At 40.4% G+C, this 15,178-nt stretch overlaps 2 protein-coding genes across 3 annotated transcripts in view; both read left to right on the forward strand.

The window, feature by feature from the left end:
* hs2st1a (heparan sulfate 2-O-sulfotransferase 1a) overlaps window positions 1-4,478 on the forward strand; it is a 37,568-nt gene extending 33,090 nt beyond the window's left edge. For both annotated transcript variants that reach the window (XM_028593161.1, XM_028593162.1), the window contains 2 exons: window positions 1,324-1,481; window positions 2,485-4,478. In XM_028593161.1, coding sequence (XP_028448962.1) covers window positions 1,324-1,481; window positions 2,485-2,708 — 382 coding nt within the window. In that variant the 3' untranslated portion in view covers window positions 2,709-4,478. The remainder of the gene's footprint in view (window positions 1-1,323; window positions 1,482-2,484) is intronic.
* A 3,657-nt stretch (window positions 4,479-8,135) lies between these two features.
* pkn2a (protein kinase N2a) overlaps window positions 8,136-15,178 on the forward strand; it is a 36,603-nt gene continuing 29,560 nt past the window's right edge. Inside the window, exon 1 of the mRNA XM_028592861.1 lies at window positions 8,136-8,480. Coding sequence (XP_028448662.1) covers window positions 8,460-8,480 — 21 coding nt within the window. The 5' untranslated portion in view covers window positions 8,136-8,459. The remainder of the gene's footprint in view (window positions 8,481-15,178) is intronic.

A 15,178-nucleotide genomic window follows, 5' to 3' on the forward strand; every position in this document is an offset into this window, starting at 1 on the left:
AAGATCTCTAAAGTTATTTTGAATGTTACAAAGGTATCTTTAAAATACAGTGTCCTGAAAAGGGGGCTTTTCTTTTTTTGCTGAGTATAAATAAACTGAAGACCAAAAGGTGGCGTTGCTGCCAGTCCTCTAAAGCTTTGTTTAACCAGGCTTTGCCAAAAAGTTACTTTATAGGTTTTAAACAATCAACTTCCTCCCTCGTTATTTAATTTCCTGACTATGACAACACCTGCCACTGACTTTCCATTCCTTCCTGCCTTTCTCCTCTCTGTCCACTTGTCCTGCTGTTGTCTCAACCCTTTCTGGGCTCTGTTCACATCTCACTTCATCATTTTCCCTGTCACTGTCTTTGTACCTTTCAGCTTATAATCCTCCACCCCCTCATTTTTGTTCTTTGCACATTTTACATCCGGCTGCTGAACCATTCGTTCATTCATTCATACTCAAGACAACATTGAGGGGCGGACCTCATTTAAAATGACATTGAGTCAAATTACAAAGACAGAAACAAAGCAACAACACAGGAAAAGAAGCCACACCATCATAAGAAAAACGGAAAAGACAGTAAAACTTTCTGAATTTGAAAAATGATTTGATAAATATATTAGGATAATTAGTAGGCCTGCACGATAAATCGTTAAAAATTGCGATCTCGATTCACCCCTGTTCATGATTTAATTTTTAAATGACTTTGATTAGATTTTTTAAGCATTTGACATCGACATTGACATGTTTTAATTATGTAGAGATAGAGGAGTTCAGATAGAGCCGGTATCAGGACCATATTTAGTTCAATGTGTTATAGGTCACTATTTTTGGTAGCCTACTGTACTTAAATGGCCAGTATGTACTTTATTTTCTTTGTTCATTGAAGCCTCTATGTTTACAGGCTTGTGGTGATGTGTAATGTGCTATAGGTGCCATGGTTCACGTGTGCAATAAACATTACACTTCGTGAGAAAAAAAATTGTGGCAGAGAATCGTATCGAATCAATTCTAAACAAAAAAATCATGATACATATTTTTCCCCGAATCCTGCAGGCCCAATATTAGGATTAGGATTAAAATTAGGATGCAAAAGAAAATACAATTATGTAGAGCAATTACAAGAAAGAAGTTTGGAGGTTTAAAACCAGATTTCTAAGTTGTCCAAAAGGCACAAGGGAGTTGATTTTTTTTTAAGAAAGTGCTGTCATTTGTTCCAGGAGTCAGGTGCACTAATTTGTTCCAGTAGTCGGGTGCACGGAAGGTAAAAGCGGTCACTGTTTCGGCAAGGAAAAAACTAACCACACGCAGTACATGAACATGATTCTCTCTGTGCAGGAACGTGGGCAGCCAGTGGGCTCTGGAGCAGGCAAAGTACAACCTGGTGAATGAATACATGCTGGTGGGAGTAACAGAAGAGCTGGAGGACTTTGTAATGATGCTGGAGGCGGCGCTGCCACGCTTCTTCAAAGGAGCCACCGAGCTGTACAAAACAGGTGCCGTGTCTGCTCAGTAGTTAGAAACCATTTGCTGCTCCCTTGCATATTTTTGTTTTCCCTCACCAATATTATAATGTACCGAAAAGCTACTTAATGGCTCACCCACATTGCCGTCGCTTAAGTGTCTGTGTGCTGTGGTTGCATATTAGCAGTCTGAATTGCTCCCCTGAGAATTGAATTGTGATCAATATGCACTCACGCCTCACGCCGGCTACAACGAGTAGCAGCCGGAATGAATAATGGAGAGCAGAGAAAAAATGAAATCTGACAATGATATAGATGTGCCATTACTCAAATATGATGTTCATCATTTTTAGCGGCAGATACACCCAAGTAATCAAGTTAATCAGGTATTTACTTAATGAATTTGAATTAAATGATGTCTGTCTCTTAGTCAAAAGGCATGCAGTGTCTTTCCTTACCCCGAACAAAAACGACAGAATAAAACCTAGATCTTTGTATTGTGACTCGTGCCTAGCTGAGGCATAGCTAATATTACTCAAATTTTGTAAAATTAGTAAAAGAAAAGGAAAAAAAAAAGGCCTAAAAAGAAATATAGGACACATCAGACAGGTTTAAAAGCTGCAGCATATGTCCACACTAATTATTTCAGGCATTTAGAAAAATACACTTATTTGCTTTCTTACTGAGAGGTAGATTAAACGTTTTTGATACGTTTGAGTGAAGTTATCGCTCGCAGATTCTATACATGGATATGGCTTTAAGCCTGAAACAGTGCCTATAATACATGTAATGGCAGTTATAAACACACTTTGCATGGCATGACAAAGTGTGTCGTGACAAAGGGCTCCAGTTAAGTTGTGACATGTGGATGGCAGCTTTAAGTTGCCTGTAAAGAGTGCCAATGGATTTTTGAAATCCAGTAACAAAAGAAAACACAACCTACTTCAACCCCTTCACCAAAACAAACTAAAACTGCCGTAATGCCTGTATTAATGTACCCTGTACCCGCTTTAATCTTCCTCTCCTTTCTTCACAGGGAAGAAATCCCACCTGAGGAAGACCAGCGAGAAGAAGCCGCCCACAAAGGAGTCAATCGCCAAGCTGCAGCAGTCGGCCATCTGGAAGATGGAGAACGAGTTCTACGAATTTGCACTGGAGCAGTTCCAGTTTGTCCGGGCACATGCCGTCAGAGAAAAGGACGGGGAGCTCTACTTGCTGGCACAAAACTTCTTTTACGAAAAAATCTACCCGAAAAACTGAAGAAGCGACATGTCCACAGAAGAAGGGTTGGAGAGAGGACACATTCAGTTGGTACGGGCTCAATGTTACAGTCTGAGATGATAAAGAAGAGAGAGGGAGAGTGGGACTAATAGACTGCAGATGACTGCATCAATGATGATGTGATTGAGAACATAATGTGGAGCTGCAGATGAAATCCACCTCTACTGAGGGCTCTGTTACACGCGTCTGTGGCAGCCAACTGGACAAGGAGTTTGTGTTTCGTCAGCAGGTTGTGTTCCCAGCAGCCCTACCCCCCCCACCCTGACCCCACCAGGCCTCCACTCCCCTTCACTTCCATGTCAAAGGTCTTCTGCGCAGAGGGCCTCTGCCGACACATGCCCGGAGACAACTGGTCACCGTTCCTCCACTCCTGATTGGCTTCACTGTTATCTCCGATCCAGGAAAAAAGAACATTTTCATCGGCTCTGTGCTGTTTAGTTGTGTTTGGATGTATTTTAACTCTTTACTATGTTTGTCTTTTTGTATGTAAAGGCGGTGACATTTTTCGTGGTGACACGACATCCCCCATGCCCTCACCACTACTACTAACTTAAGGAGATTTTAAGTGTAAGAAACTGACTACTGTGCTGTATTAATTGGACTTGAATGAGAACTTTTGAGGTTTTTACGTAATAAAAATCCTGTGACCACGGACTGTTTACTGGGACAAGTGCACATGTTTTATACTGTACTTGATGTGTTGGATGTAAACAAGCAGCTTTGTCCGGAGGCTTTTCCTCCCTAAAGAAGAAACCCGTGAGAATACCGAAGTGTGTAAAAGAACACTAAGGTGAAGATGCTGCTGCTGTAAATATTTACTACTTTTTCAGTGCGATTCATTCACAGACAGATTTTCTACATTGTAAAATTAACCCATTTATACTGTTGACACCCTTTTTAAAGTTGCAGTATGTGCATGTTATATCAGTTTGTACATTTCTTTCAACTCTTTCATTTCACTTTTAAGTCTATTTTTGTTGTTTCATTTCCTTTTTGTCGTAGACCCAGTTAGACATGGGTGTTCACTGTTCACTACACTAATATGTTAGTCTGGAATATGCAGACATTTAGGGAAATGCGTTCATTCTGCTTTCTTGGCCAGAGTTAAGTCAGGAGATCTATAACCACTCTTAATATCAGTCCCTTACAGTAGATATAAGGCAACAACCAGCAGCAGGTTACCTTGGCTTCTTGTCATCTAGTCTTGAATTGCCAGACCTATCTCCTCAGCGCTTCTTGTCATCTAACTGCAAGAAAGAGAATATGCCTATTTCCCCAAAATGTCAAATGTTTTTGCCGCAGTTCTCCACATAAAAGATGGTGGAGAGGTTGGTAATAACTTTGCTACTTTGCTTGTGTAGTTGTCATCTATCGTTTTCTTGACCATTTTGGTTCTCATGGCCTTTTATTTGCCAATTAAAATTCTTGCCTACCCTTCATTAATTGCTAACTAACAGGTTTAAAGTGACATAATGTTGCCCCTTCAACTAATTCACCTGGAAGAGCTGCACAGACTTTTTCCACTGGTATACGGCCACATTGCAATTCCTGAGGTATTTAAACCTACAGATGAATAGGTACCCATTTTTAACGGAGGACATACGGTAGTTTGCCACTCGGTTTTTGTGTGCCTTCTCTACACCCAGCTCCCCCGGTGTTGCGGCTTTGTCAGAAGCAACATAAAAACAACATGGCTGTTTTCGTCTTTTGTTTGCCAAATGAAATACACAGAAACAAATGTTTAAACTACCAGAGCTGCATGTGTGTTCTTTAATTTAATATAATATAAATGATTGTCCATCATCATCATCCTCCTCCTCATCAGGTACAACAGAGCAGGGAGTGGGGAAGACAGATAAAGCTGCTGGCCGCTGGGAAAAAGGAAAGCTGGATTATTTCCGGGCTGTTATCCTGCAGAGGGAGATAAAGAGCTGCCAGGTGTGCTCCTGCCTCCAACTGGGTGTGTGTTTATCCATTTTAACATGCTTTCCATCTCCTCCTAGAGTACTTTTCAGTATTTTATGGTTGTAATTATACTTTTAACAATTTCTTATAAAAGCACAGAAGGTGTCATGCCAACCCGAATGTATACATTCAACATTTTCTCTTGTTGTGGAAGTCACTATCTAGCTGCTGAAAACAGTTGAGAGCACTAAAATCCAGTAGGAGCATGGTTATGTGAAGTAAGAGGAGTCAGCAGAGGACAGAGAAAGTGTATGTGACCAAGTGCTGCCACTCGGTGTTACTCATCCCTGCTGTCAGATAATCCCTGGACAGTCATCAACTATTGGACTCATCCCCCATTAATCTCAGATAGTTTTCCAGTTACAGCTTTCTGGTTTTGGCCCTGTGACCCAGATAAACAGGGAGTTCTTCAGTAAGGCAGAAGCAGTAGAAGCTGTTTTAAGAACTTCCAACGAGGTTATTGAACTTTTTTTTTGCCATTTTATGTGCTTTAGAACCTTTTTTTTCAAATATTTGAAGGCATTTGTGCATTGTTTATGTAGAGAGAAAAGGGAGAGAGAGGGGAAGGCCTGCAGCAAAGGGCCCTGGGTCGGAGTCAAACATATCAGACACAAATCATCATTCCAGAGAGAGTATTTTTATTTCATTTTTTAAACATGTCTGGAAGAGACATTTAAGTATGTTTCTGTACTTTTAGCTTTAATTAGATAGTACAGTACAGTGGAGAGCTCACAAAAAATGAGCACAGAGGGTGTTATGCAACAAAAGTCCCCAGCTGGTGTTGCACAAAATTCTGAAACATATATAAATTTCAGCTATGCTACTATATGCTGTATAGTATATATATTGGCAAACACCTATCACAATAAAGTATATGGGGCAGCGCCTGGGTAGCTCACCTGGTAGAGCGCACGCCCATGTATAGAGGTAGACACATGGGTCGCGGGTTTGACTCTTACCTGTGGCCCTTTGCTGCACGTCGCTCCCCTCTTCTCTCTCTCTCCCCCTTCATGTTTTCAGCTGCCCTATACAAATAAAAGCCTAAAAATGCCCAACAAAATAAATAAATAAAGTATATGATTAAAGTATGAAAACGTGCAATGGCAACATATGGCTGAAATTCCTTATTAGGTCACAGAATCTGATGGGTCACAGGTTTTGGTGTAACACCAGACTTTAAACAGGAACATGGTCAGGGTCCCAGGCACCTAGGCCTCTTTATGCATTATAAAATTCTCAGATTTGTACAACCTTGTGGGGCAAGACCTTATACCTGCCTGCCCAATAACATTTGGTCATCATCCCATTAATCAGAGCAAAAATCATCATTTTTATTATGGGTGATAACACACCCACACATCAGTAAAGTGTTCATTCAACTGTAGAAACGAGAGCTGGAGTAACAGCTGGAGAGAGGCGGAACGTGTATCTTTCTGACAGATTTATTAACCCGATGGTACAGAAACGGCATTACACCACATCCCCAGTCTTTCCTTCCACACCAAACACTGCAGCCATTACGTGTGGGTTGTGGATATTGCCGATAAACCATCATGTCCTGTCTGAACACCTGTCCTCAGTCAGCCTCTGGAGAGTGTCACTGTCGAGGGGTTTTAACAGAAGCGCATAATTCAAAAGTCTACCCAACAAGGCCTCTGCCATTTTTATTATGTGGACAATGCTCCGTTTATGAGTGAGGAATTTGTGTTCTTGTCCACACCAATAAATATTTGAGACACTGCGCTATTGGAGCACCGAGAGTGCCCAGTGTCTGAGACATATGGCTTGTGATGACTGTGTCCCTGAAGGTTATGTAATGCAGCAGTAAGTCTTTTCACTGAGGTGTGACATGTCATGCACCGGCCCAGAGAAGAGTTCAGTGTTTGTCCTGTGGTTTCTTCATAGCAGCTCCTCCTCATCTCTCTGACTTGGCAACTCAAAAGTAAACTGTGACTCTTACCGTATTTAATATAGCAGCTTTTGTTTGCACTGCGGGTCTGGTTGTCAGCATAGTTTGTGCAGCGTCTGCATGATCCTTTCGATTTGAATAATAGTTTGATGATCAATATTAAATAGGTGACTGTCTTATTTAGGTTTTTCAGTTTTCTGAAAAGTAACTATACTTACTCAAACAAAGTACTTTATTGCAATTTCGGGACTTGTACTTTATTTGAGTATACAGCATTTCTTTTTTTATGCTACATAATACGTCTACAATACTTCACTACCTTTCAGAGGAAAATATTGTACTTTCTACAGTTACCTGACAGTTATCAACAGTTGGTACTTTGCATACTCAAATTTGCATTGTTATAAAATAAAATCTCCAACAGTTAGCAGTTAAAGTTATATCCAACTTGACCAGCTGTATAATGTCACTATGTTTAAGAGACCAACGTCAAGTATATTTTGCTGATGTATACTTATACTTAAGTAAAAAGTGAAAAACCTTGTTGCTACTCCCACCATCACTGCTGCCTGGAGCCATTCAGCTTAACTAAGTATTTTTACTTTTGACACTATACTTAACATTTGCTGCTACAGTAATATAGCAGCAAATATAAAATATTAATTAATAGCATTTTAATGTTATTTGTTCATTTATTTCTGTATATATTTGTTTTTATATTTTTTAAATATATATATTTATTTATTGCATTTAAATTACTCTATTTTTCTGTATATATATATTTTTTTTATATAATGTCATTTATTTATTTTTATCCATTTACCTCTTTTTTCGCCAGTTGAATGACAGCTTGGCCTTTTAGGGACTAGCAAAAGCAATAGGGAAAAGAAGGAGGAAAAAATTTTGATTAAAGAATTTGGCATTATATACAAAATAAAAGAATAAAGAAAATATACAGAAAAGAAGTGAGTACTTTATATGCAATAAATACAGATATATATTTAAAAGTAGCCTATATAAATAAACAGAAACAGAAATAAATAACAAATAAATGTGAAAATAAATTAAATTGCTTTTAATTATTCTTTCATATACAGTATATTTTTGTTTTTTATAGTTCCACATTTTTTTATTATTTTCTTTATTTGTTTTTATATTTCCAAATTGTTCTATTTACTTACGTATTCTTTTATTTATTCTTCTTTATATTTTTGCATTCGTTTCCTTTTTTTTTTTTTTTTTTTTAATGGCACTTATAGCTCCATACAGTGATACCTCTGTACTTCTACCTGCAAAATTATAGCAGGACTTTCACTTGAGATGGCACAAATCTAAGAATTTAGGACTTTCTACCTGTAATAGAGCATTTCATTTGTCTGAGCATTTATTTTAAACATATTTTAACATCGATTTGAATCACCGTAATCTGAGATAGGCCTACATGTTTTTCCATGTTTGTGTTTGGTTTAACCCAGGATGATTTAAGGTTGTTAGCATGAGGTAAGCAGCCCAACAGCAGCAGCACTAGCAGCACTCCAGCTCCTCTGGGCGGACGCTTCCACTCTAAACCACCGCCTCTTTCTCCAACTGCACTGGGACAGATTTATGCTTCAGTTTTTTTTTATTATTTATGAAAACCCGTCCGCCCTGCAGCACCCCTCTAGGACGGCGTGACCGCGTCAATGAAGTGTGAAGACGACATGGGAAGCCCCGTGTACCCGAGATGACCGATGATTTGGTCCAAATAATCACTTCTTTTTGTCGCCAGAGAGGGAAACTTAAAACAAGGCTTGTTTTTGGAGTTCCACCTCCCCTCCTCTCTCCCCGTAGGATTTGATTCAAAGGCGAAAACCAAGATGGCCGCCGACTCCGTGCAGGTAGGAAAAGTTGACAACTGTTGCGAAAAGTGCGCAAACGTGCTCCAGAGGCTAAACTAGAAGTTTAGCAAACAGTTTTGTTTCATTAAAGTTGATTTGCTGTGAGGTGGTAGTATTGTATTTAAGTTAGGGGCCTCTGGTAGATCTCAAAGGGTTGTCTGTGAATTATCCATGGATTGAGGCCTGGGAAACAATTATCCAAAGTAACGTTAATTTATCCCGGAATATCCAAGTTTTAAACCGGTGATTTTGTGCGGAAGCTGCTATGATAATACATTTTACGACCGTTTTTTCCAAAAGTTTTAACGCTAGTGTTGCTGTAGTTCAAGTCTTACTAACGTTAACTAACGTTAACCGCTCTGAAACGTTTAAATTAACCTGCGTTACTTTTGGAAAATAAACAGTGTCCTCCTTGTATTCATATACCGGTAACGACATATGTTTATCCGTAACCTAAATCCAGTTAAAGTTGTTCCATCTTTGGGAAAAGGGAAAGTGTTCCCTAACTCTGCTGGTTTGCTTGACTTAAAGTTTTTATTTTTTTCAAACATGTAAACGTTACAGACCGGATGAACTCAAAACACCAGCAGTATAAAATATGTCAAAAAAAAATGTCTTTCCCAACATGCAGATGCACATTTTTATATTTTCAAGGAGTAAGTTAACGTTACGTGTCTGTAAGCACTACAGTCACGTCTTATTATTCTCTATGCATAGAGAATGATAAGACATGACTTATAAGTCATGACCCACTTTTTTTATTGACAAAATGCAATGTACAAAGATACAGGTAGACAACTTTAGCACACATAGATCACATGGGGGGTATATACGTTTTTGTTGTTTAACAAACTGAGTGACTTGAGTAAAGAATTCACTTCTATGAGAGAAGGGAAAAGAAATAGGTAATGAATATTGTAGGGTTGTGCTCGATTGAAGAAATTCTTAGTCGACTAACACTCATTCAATTGTTTCGACTAATCGATTAGTTGATTTAATCGACAGATCTGTGAATCTGAGATTCTCCGCAGAGTCATGCAAAAGCACCACTTTAATTCTTGTGTTTACCAGAGATGTGCTCTTACGTTTCTTGGAAATGAGTCATTCAGCATGAAAAAAGCATAAAACATGACTAATCAACTAAAGACTAAAGTTGACTAAGACCAAAACGATTGATTAGTCGACTAATCGACTAAGAGGGAGCAGCCCTAGAATATTGGATATTCAAGAGCGCCATTATCTTGATGATCCTAGAAACAGATAATATCTAAGGTAAGGTTAAATGAGTAGACCGAGTTAGTGGGTTTAAAAAAAGTAAGGCTACAGTCATGGCTCACTGATTTAATGTGGTTTCAGTTGAGTGACGTCAGTCTTGAAATAAGTCTGACAAAAGCATTGTCCAAGACCTACAACTCATCCACAACTTTATCTAATCGCCTTTGAAGTGCAGGCAATATCCCCCCAAATCTGTATTCATGTCAAAGCCAAGACCAGTCTGATTACTCAAACACTGTTATTATTCATCTTTACAGGGAGTATTGGAGGACAATTGTTACAGCAGATAACAAAGCTATCACTTGTGGGAAGTTACATTTTAAATGTTTCTTATTAATTTGATTACTGAGGCAACATGTGGTGATGACATGTCAGTGATGCCTTTTCATTGAACCAGTTTAATCATGAAATGGCTTATTATTATACCTAGCGTTTACATTTATTTTATTTACTCAGCACAGTTGTTTGCTTAAATGCTTTATCAGTGACATGCATGGATCACCCAGTTTGTTGAACAATATTTTCTTTCGTGGGTTTATAAAATTGAAATGGTCACAGCAGGCCATATTAAACTGAGTCTGAAAACAGTAAGCTGAAGGCAAAACATCTGCAGGCTAGACCAGCTGTTTCCTCTCGAGTATGAGAACATACATGGATAAAGATGTCCTATATTTGTGATCTCATCACAGTATTGGTTAGGTTTATAATTCAGCCAATCACTATGCCAGGCTAGGTGATGGATGACCATGGATGGTTGACATCACATTTGCATATTGCAAAACTCTTAAGTCAGCGTTAGGACAGTTAGGATTATGTTTGTTGCCAATGACCGATGAGAAACAGCAGTAACACAAGCCCAACCCTATGCTGTATTCCTAAATGAGATCATAGTGCATTTTGCTTATTTGGGTTTAAAAGAGACCATCTGGAAGACATGCTTTCTCTATTAAAAGATGTATCGATGGCTGAGGTCAACCAAGCCAGCTAAACTTGAACATATATATCACTGTGGTGGTTTATATGGGGTGGAACCAGATCTACTCAGCAGAGCAACAGGTGCTTCACTGCAGTTTATCACTCGTTCTCTTTGTGATAATGCAGCGCCACTTTTCTGGACACACAATAAATCTACTGTCTGTCCCCCGCTCAGAAATTACCATTAACATTGACCTGAAGTGCAAGACATTACCTACACTTTCACTTGACATGGGATATGTCTAAGGCTTGTGTGAAGGCTGCGTTTGTAGGATCTGTGTTTATTAGCCTGTGTTGCTATTTCTGGTGGCAGTAGAGCGCCAGGCTGTGGCCATGACTTTGCAGCCAGCTGTGGGGTAAGACGGCCTGGTGTCAGGTTGTAGGTTGAGATAGGCCTCATGCAGAAATGGCAAGGGCTTGGCTTTTTAAGCATGAGCCTGGATGGTGGCCTCAACTTTTCCATTGTCCTATTGTGTGAATGGAGTTCTTGTTGTTGGACTCAGAGCTTTCAGGCTTAAAGAGCAGGTTAACCTGCTTACACTTGAGGCTCAGACCTAATGTTTGCTTTTACCTCACGGTTTCCTTTCATGTTTTTGGCACTGAAAGGGGTCTTTAACAAGTGTAGGTAACACTTGCCTTACCTTTTTTGTAAGAATGCTAACAACATATTTATGATTTCTTTTAACACATTTTCTAGCTATACATTTTATTGTTTTTATTTTGTGGGGATGAACAGTCCCTATTTTATCCATCTATTAAATTAAGCACCTCCTTTCATTTTTTTTGTAATGTTGAACAAAACCTGTTGCTTATAGGATTTAGACAGGTCTTTCCATTTGTTGTGAGCCTTGAACATTTCACAGAGCACCTAGCAGAGCTAGCTGACGAGCAAGTTCCCTCCATCCATAAAAAACTGTATGCATTGGGCTATAAGTGGAAACATTTGCTTACAATTCCTGCATCACTCGTCTTTGAACCTAATAAGTCTCGAGTTCTCAGTGCGGCGTCATGCTCCTGACAAGGCAATACATTTAAGCAGCAAGAAATGATAAGGGCCGTCAGGTAAAAGAGCAACTAAAGGAAGCGTTGCAATTACAGCGAAACAAGAGGTGAAACCAATCCTGCAAATGAGCTCCTGCTATCTTTTTTTTGGATATAGTTCTTAGTTTGATCTCAAATTAAAATCTCAGACCTCGTGGGTGTACTTGCTGATTTATTTCCACCTTATCTGATCGGCCTTTCGTGCATTTCCTTGCATTGTTGCGCAGTGAAATAGGCCCTTTAGGGTGTCCTCATGCTGTCCTCCTACTGCGTTGGACAAACACAGCTACAGTGCAAACAAGTTATGCAGGGCAGTTAGCTAAAGAAGAAAGCCACTTTCCCCCCCCCACACACACACACACATACACACACACATACAATTCTTCCACTTCCAAGAGTTGTGACCTCCATTTTACCTATGAGTCATCAAGGAGCCTCTGGACCAGTCCAGGATATGTGCAATCTATACTTTCCCCTGAAGTGAGCACCTATAGTGGAAAGAGGGGGGGGGGTCTATGTGTGAGCCCATGGAAATCCCTCATTGTACCCAATCATGATTTTCTTTGCCAACTTAAATCTGTCAGTCAGAATTAGAGTCACATTTACTCCAGGCACCTGTATAGCTGAGGTACCCAGATTGAGTTAGTAGATGGCGGCCTAAATCTGGGGGGTCCTTGAGGGGGTTTCCAGGGGGGTCCCCAGTAAAAAGGGATCATCATTTATTTTCACTATAATTACATCCATAAGTAACACAATGACGGGATTTATGTGACTATTTTGGACATGGGTATCATACTCATCTAAAAGCAAAAATCTTATCGGACGCGGAACCCTGCGCCAAGATGTCATCAAATGGGAATCCGTGGGCTAATTTGTGTCAGTTTAGGGGTCCTTGACGTGGAAATAGTTTGGGAACTACTGGCCTAAATGATAGCCACTAAATATGATGGCTTTTTGCAGTGTGAAATATGGATGTGGTCTGTGTTTGAGGAAATTCAACATTGTGGGGGAACTGTAGCATGAATAGAAGACAATACAGCCTATACGGTGCTTTACTGACTTGTGTCTTTCAGTGACAACCTTGCGAGGTTAATTCCTAATTAAAGCTGCGAGTAGCGATGGACGGGCCCTCGCGCCTCTGCACGCGTCAGGGTTACCGGCGGACGCCGCTCCTTGCGACCGTGCATTTGCGCGGCACTCAGACGCCACAAACCGTCACCAATGAAAAGGGAACTCTCCGCCGAGTTCAACGATACCTCACACAAGACTCTACGTCATACGGTTCATTACCTGTGAAAGGGGGTGAGGCTAAAGCATAAGGGGCGGGTCCAATCATCACCAATTAAAAGTGAAGCCTCTGCTGAGATGAATGATACCTCACACAAGACTCTACCTTAAATGGGTCAGCAAGTATGAAAGGGGGCGTGGCTTAAACATAGTGGGCGGGCCAAACCATCACCAATGAAGAAGGAAGTCTCTGCTGAGTTCAATGATACCTCACACAAATGTTTACATCAATCGAGCCATTAGTAATAAAAGGGGGTGTGGCTTGAACATAGGGGGCGGGCCAAACCATCACCAATGAAGAAGGAAGTCTCTGCTGAGTTCAATGATAACTCACACAAGTGTATACCTTAATGATTCAAATGTTATGAAAGGGGGTGCGGCTTATGCATAGGGGGCAGGCCAAACCATCACCAATAAAGAAGGAACTCTGCTGAGTTCAAGACTCTACCTTAAACGGTTCAAATGTTATGAAAGGGGGCGTGGCCTGAGTAAGTGGGCATGGTCATATTATAGGGGCCGGCTCAGTATTACACGTAGACCACACATTCTGAGTTTCATGCAAATCGGATGATGTTTGTCATATAAGGCACATTTCATGTTGCCAGCGGGGGGCGCTATGACCAAAAGTCAATTTTGGCCTGTAATTTTGGGCAGATACGACAACGTCCACTCAAGTTACAACAACTTCTTTGTTCATCGCTAAACACTCAAAATGGCCGCCACGCCACGCCCACACCGTCTGACAAAAAGTTTTTCTTTTAATAACTTTTCATCGTTAAGGTGTTGGGATGGTACAGACCAAGTTTGAAGTCCATCGGATGAAATCTCTAGCAAATTTGGTGAGTTTTTGAATATGGTAAGCCCCTCAAAAAAGCCAATTCATTTGACGGGAAAATAATAATAGAATGAAAGAAAGAAACAATAATTCCTTCAGTTTCAATAGGACCTTCGCCGCTGTCGGCGCTCGGGCCCTAATTAGCTCTTGTGTTTTTAAAACGCTTTGCTCGCCCAGTAAATAAAAGGCACCATCAAACTTCACCGTCATCTACACCGAGACTTGGAACACCGCTCTTTACTTTGTTTTGAACCTTCTTACAGTTGTGGGGATGTCGTTTCACAGCTTCTCCTCCACCACCACTCAAGTTGCTTTCCAGGGAGTGGGGGGGCACAATGGACAGCCAGTGTTATGTTTTTGACTTGGGTTAATTTTAGACCCAGTCGTCTCCCTGGAGTGAGATTATGTCCCATTCTGGGCTGCTCTGACCTCACAGAGTTAGAAGCTAAGAGGGATTTGGCTGTCGCTGCTCAGACGGTTTATCTTTATCTTCCCTGTTGATGTCAGTGGTCTGTGTGAGAACGAAAAAGAGAGGGAGCAGAATGAGAGCACTGCTAGAAAATCGGATACTAGCGGAGTGAATGAGTGTGGCTTTGGACGGAGCTTCTGCCAGCTATCGTGTAGCCTAACCTTTGTGGCGGAAGATAATATTTCTCTTAACAGAACTGGAGTGGAGTTCACGTAATGATAGTTAGTGGTGGTCAGCAGAACATGCGAGGGCGGTTTGGTTTAACCGATCTAGAAATGGAGTTGGCCGAAACCGAGGTTCAGGTATGGCAGAAAGTTAAGCCTGGAGGTTTTGTCTTGTTGACTTGATCTGTCCTTTCACCATCCTCTCCTCAGACAGTTTCACTTTAAACAGTAGCCCACTAAATTGAAGCAAATGAATTGCATTACGCCTAAATGTTACTGAGTGTTTTGTTTGACTGCTTTCTTTTATAGTGGTAAGTAAGTCATGGTGAATGCAACAAGACGCAGATCCCGTGGTAGTCACAGAGTGGCGATGTGTTGTTTTTAACATCTCATTATGCCCTCGTTTTATGAATGGTAGGAATTAAACTCTGGCACGGTTTCAGAGGCTTTTCAGAAGGCAACGAGTTCTGGTTGACCTTTTACATTTGGGTTGGTTCTGTTACCTGGAGTCGCATACAGAGTTTGATTTGAGCACTTTACACTGATGATTTTCCCCAAACTTCTAAATGTCACAGATGTTGAATAGAAATGTGTATGCATAGCTAATCGAGCAATTATTAGTACCAAAGGGAGGTCAGGCGTTAAATTTTGG

This window comes from Perca flavescens, chromosome 12 (genome assembly GCF_004354835.1).
Source record: "Perca flavescens isolate YP-PL-M2 chromosome 12, PFLA_1.0, whole genome shotgun sequence".
Taxonomy (NCBI): domain Eukaryota; kingdom Metazoa; phylum Chordata; class Actinopteri; order Perciformes; family Percidae; genus Perca; species Perca flavescens.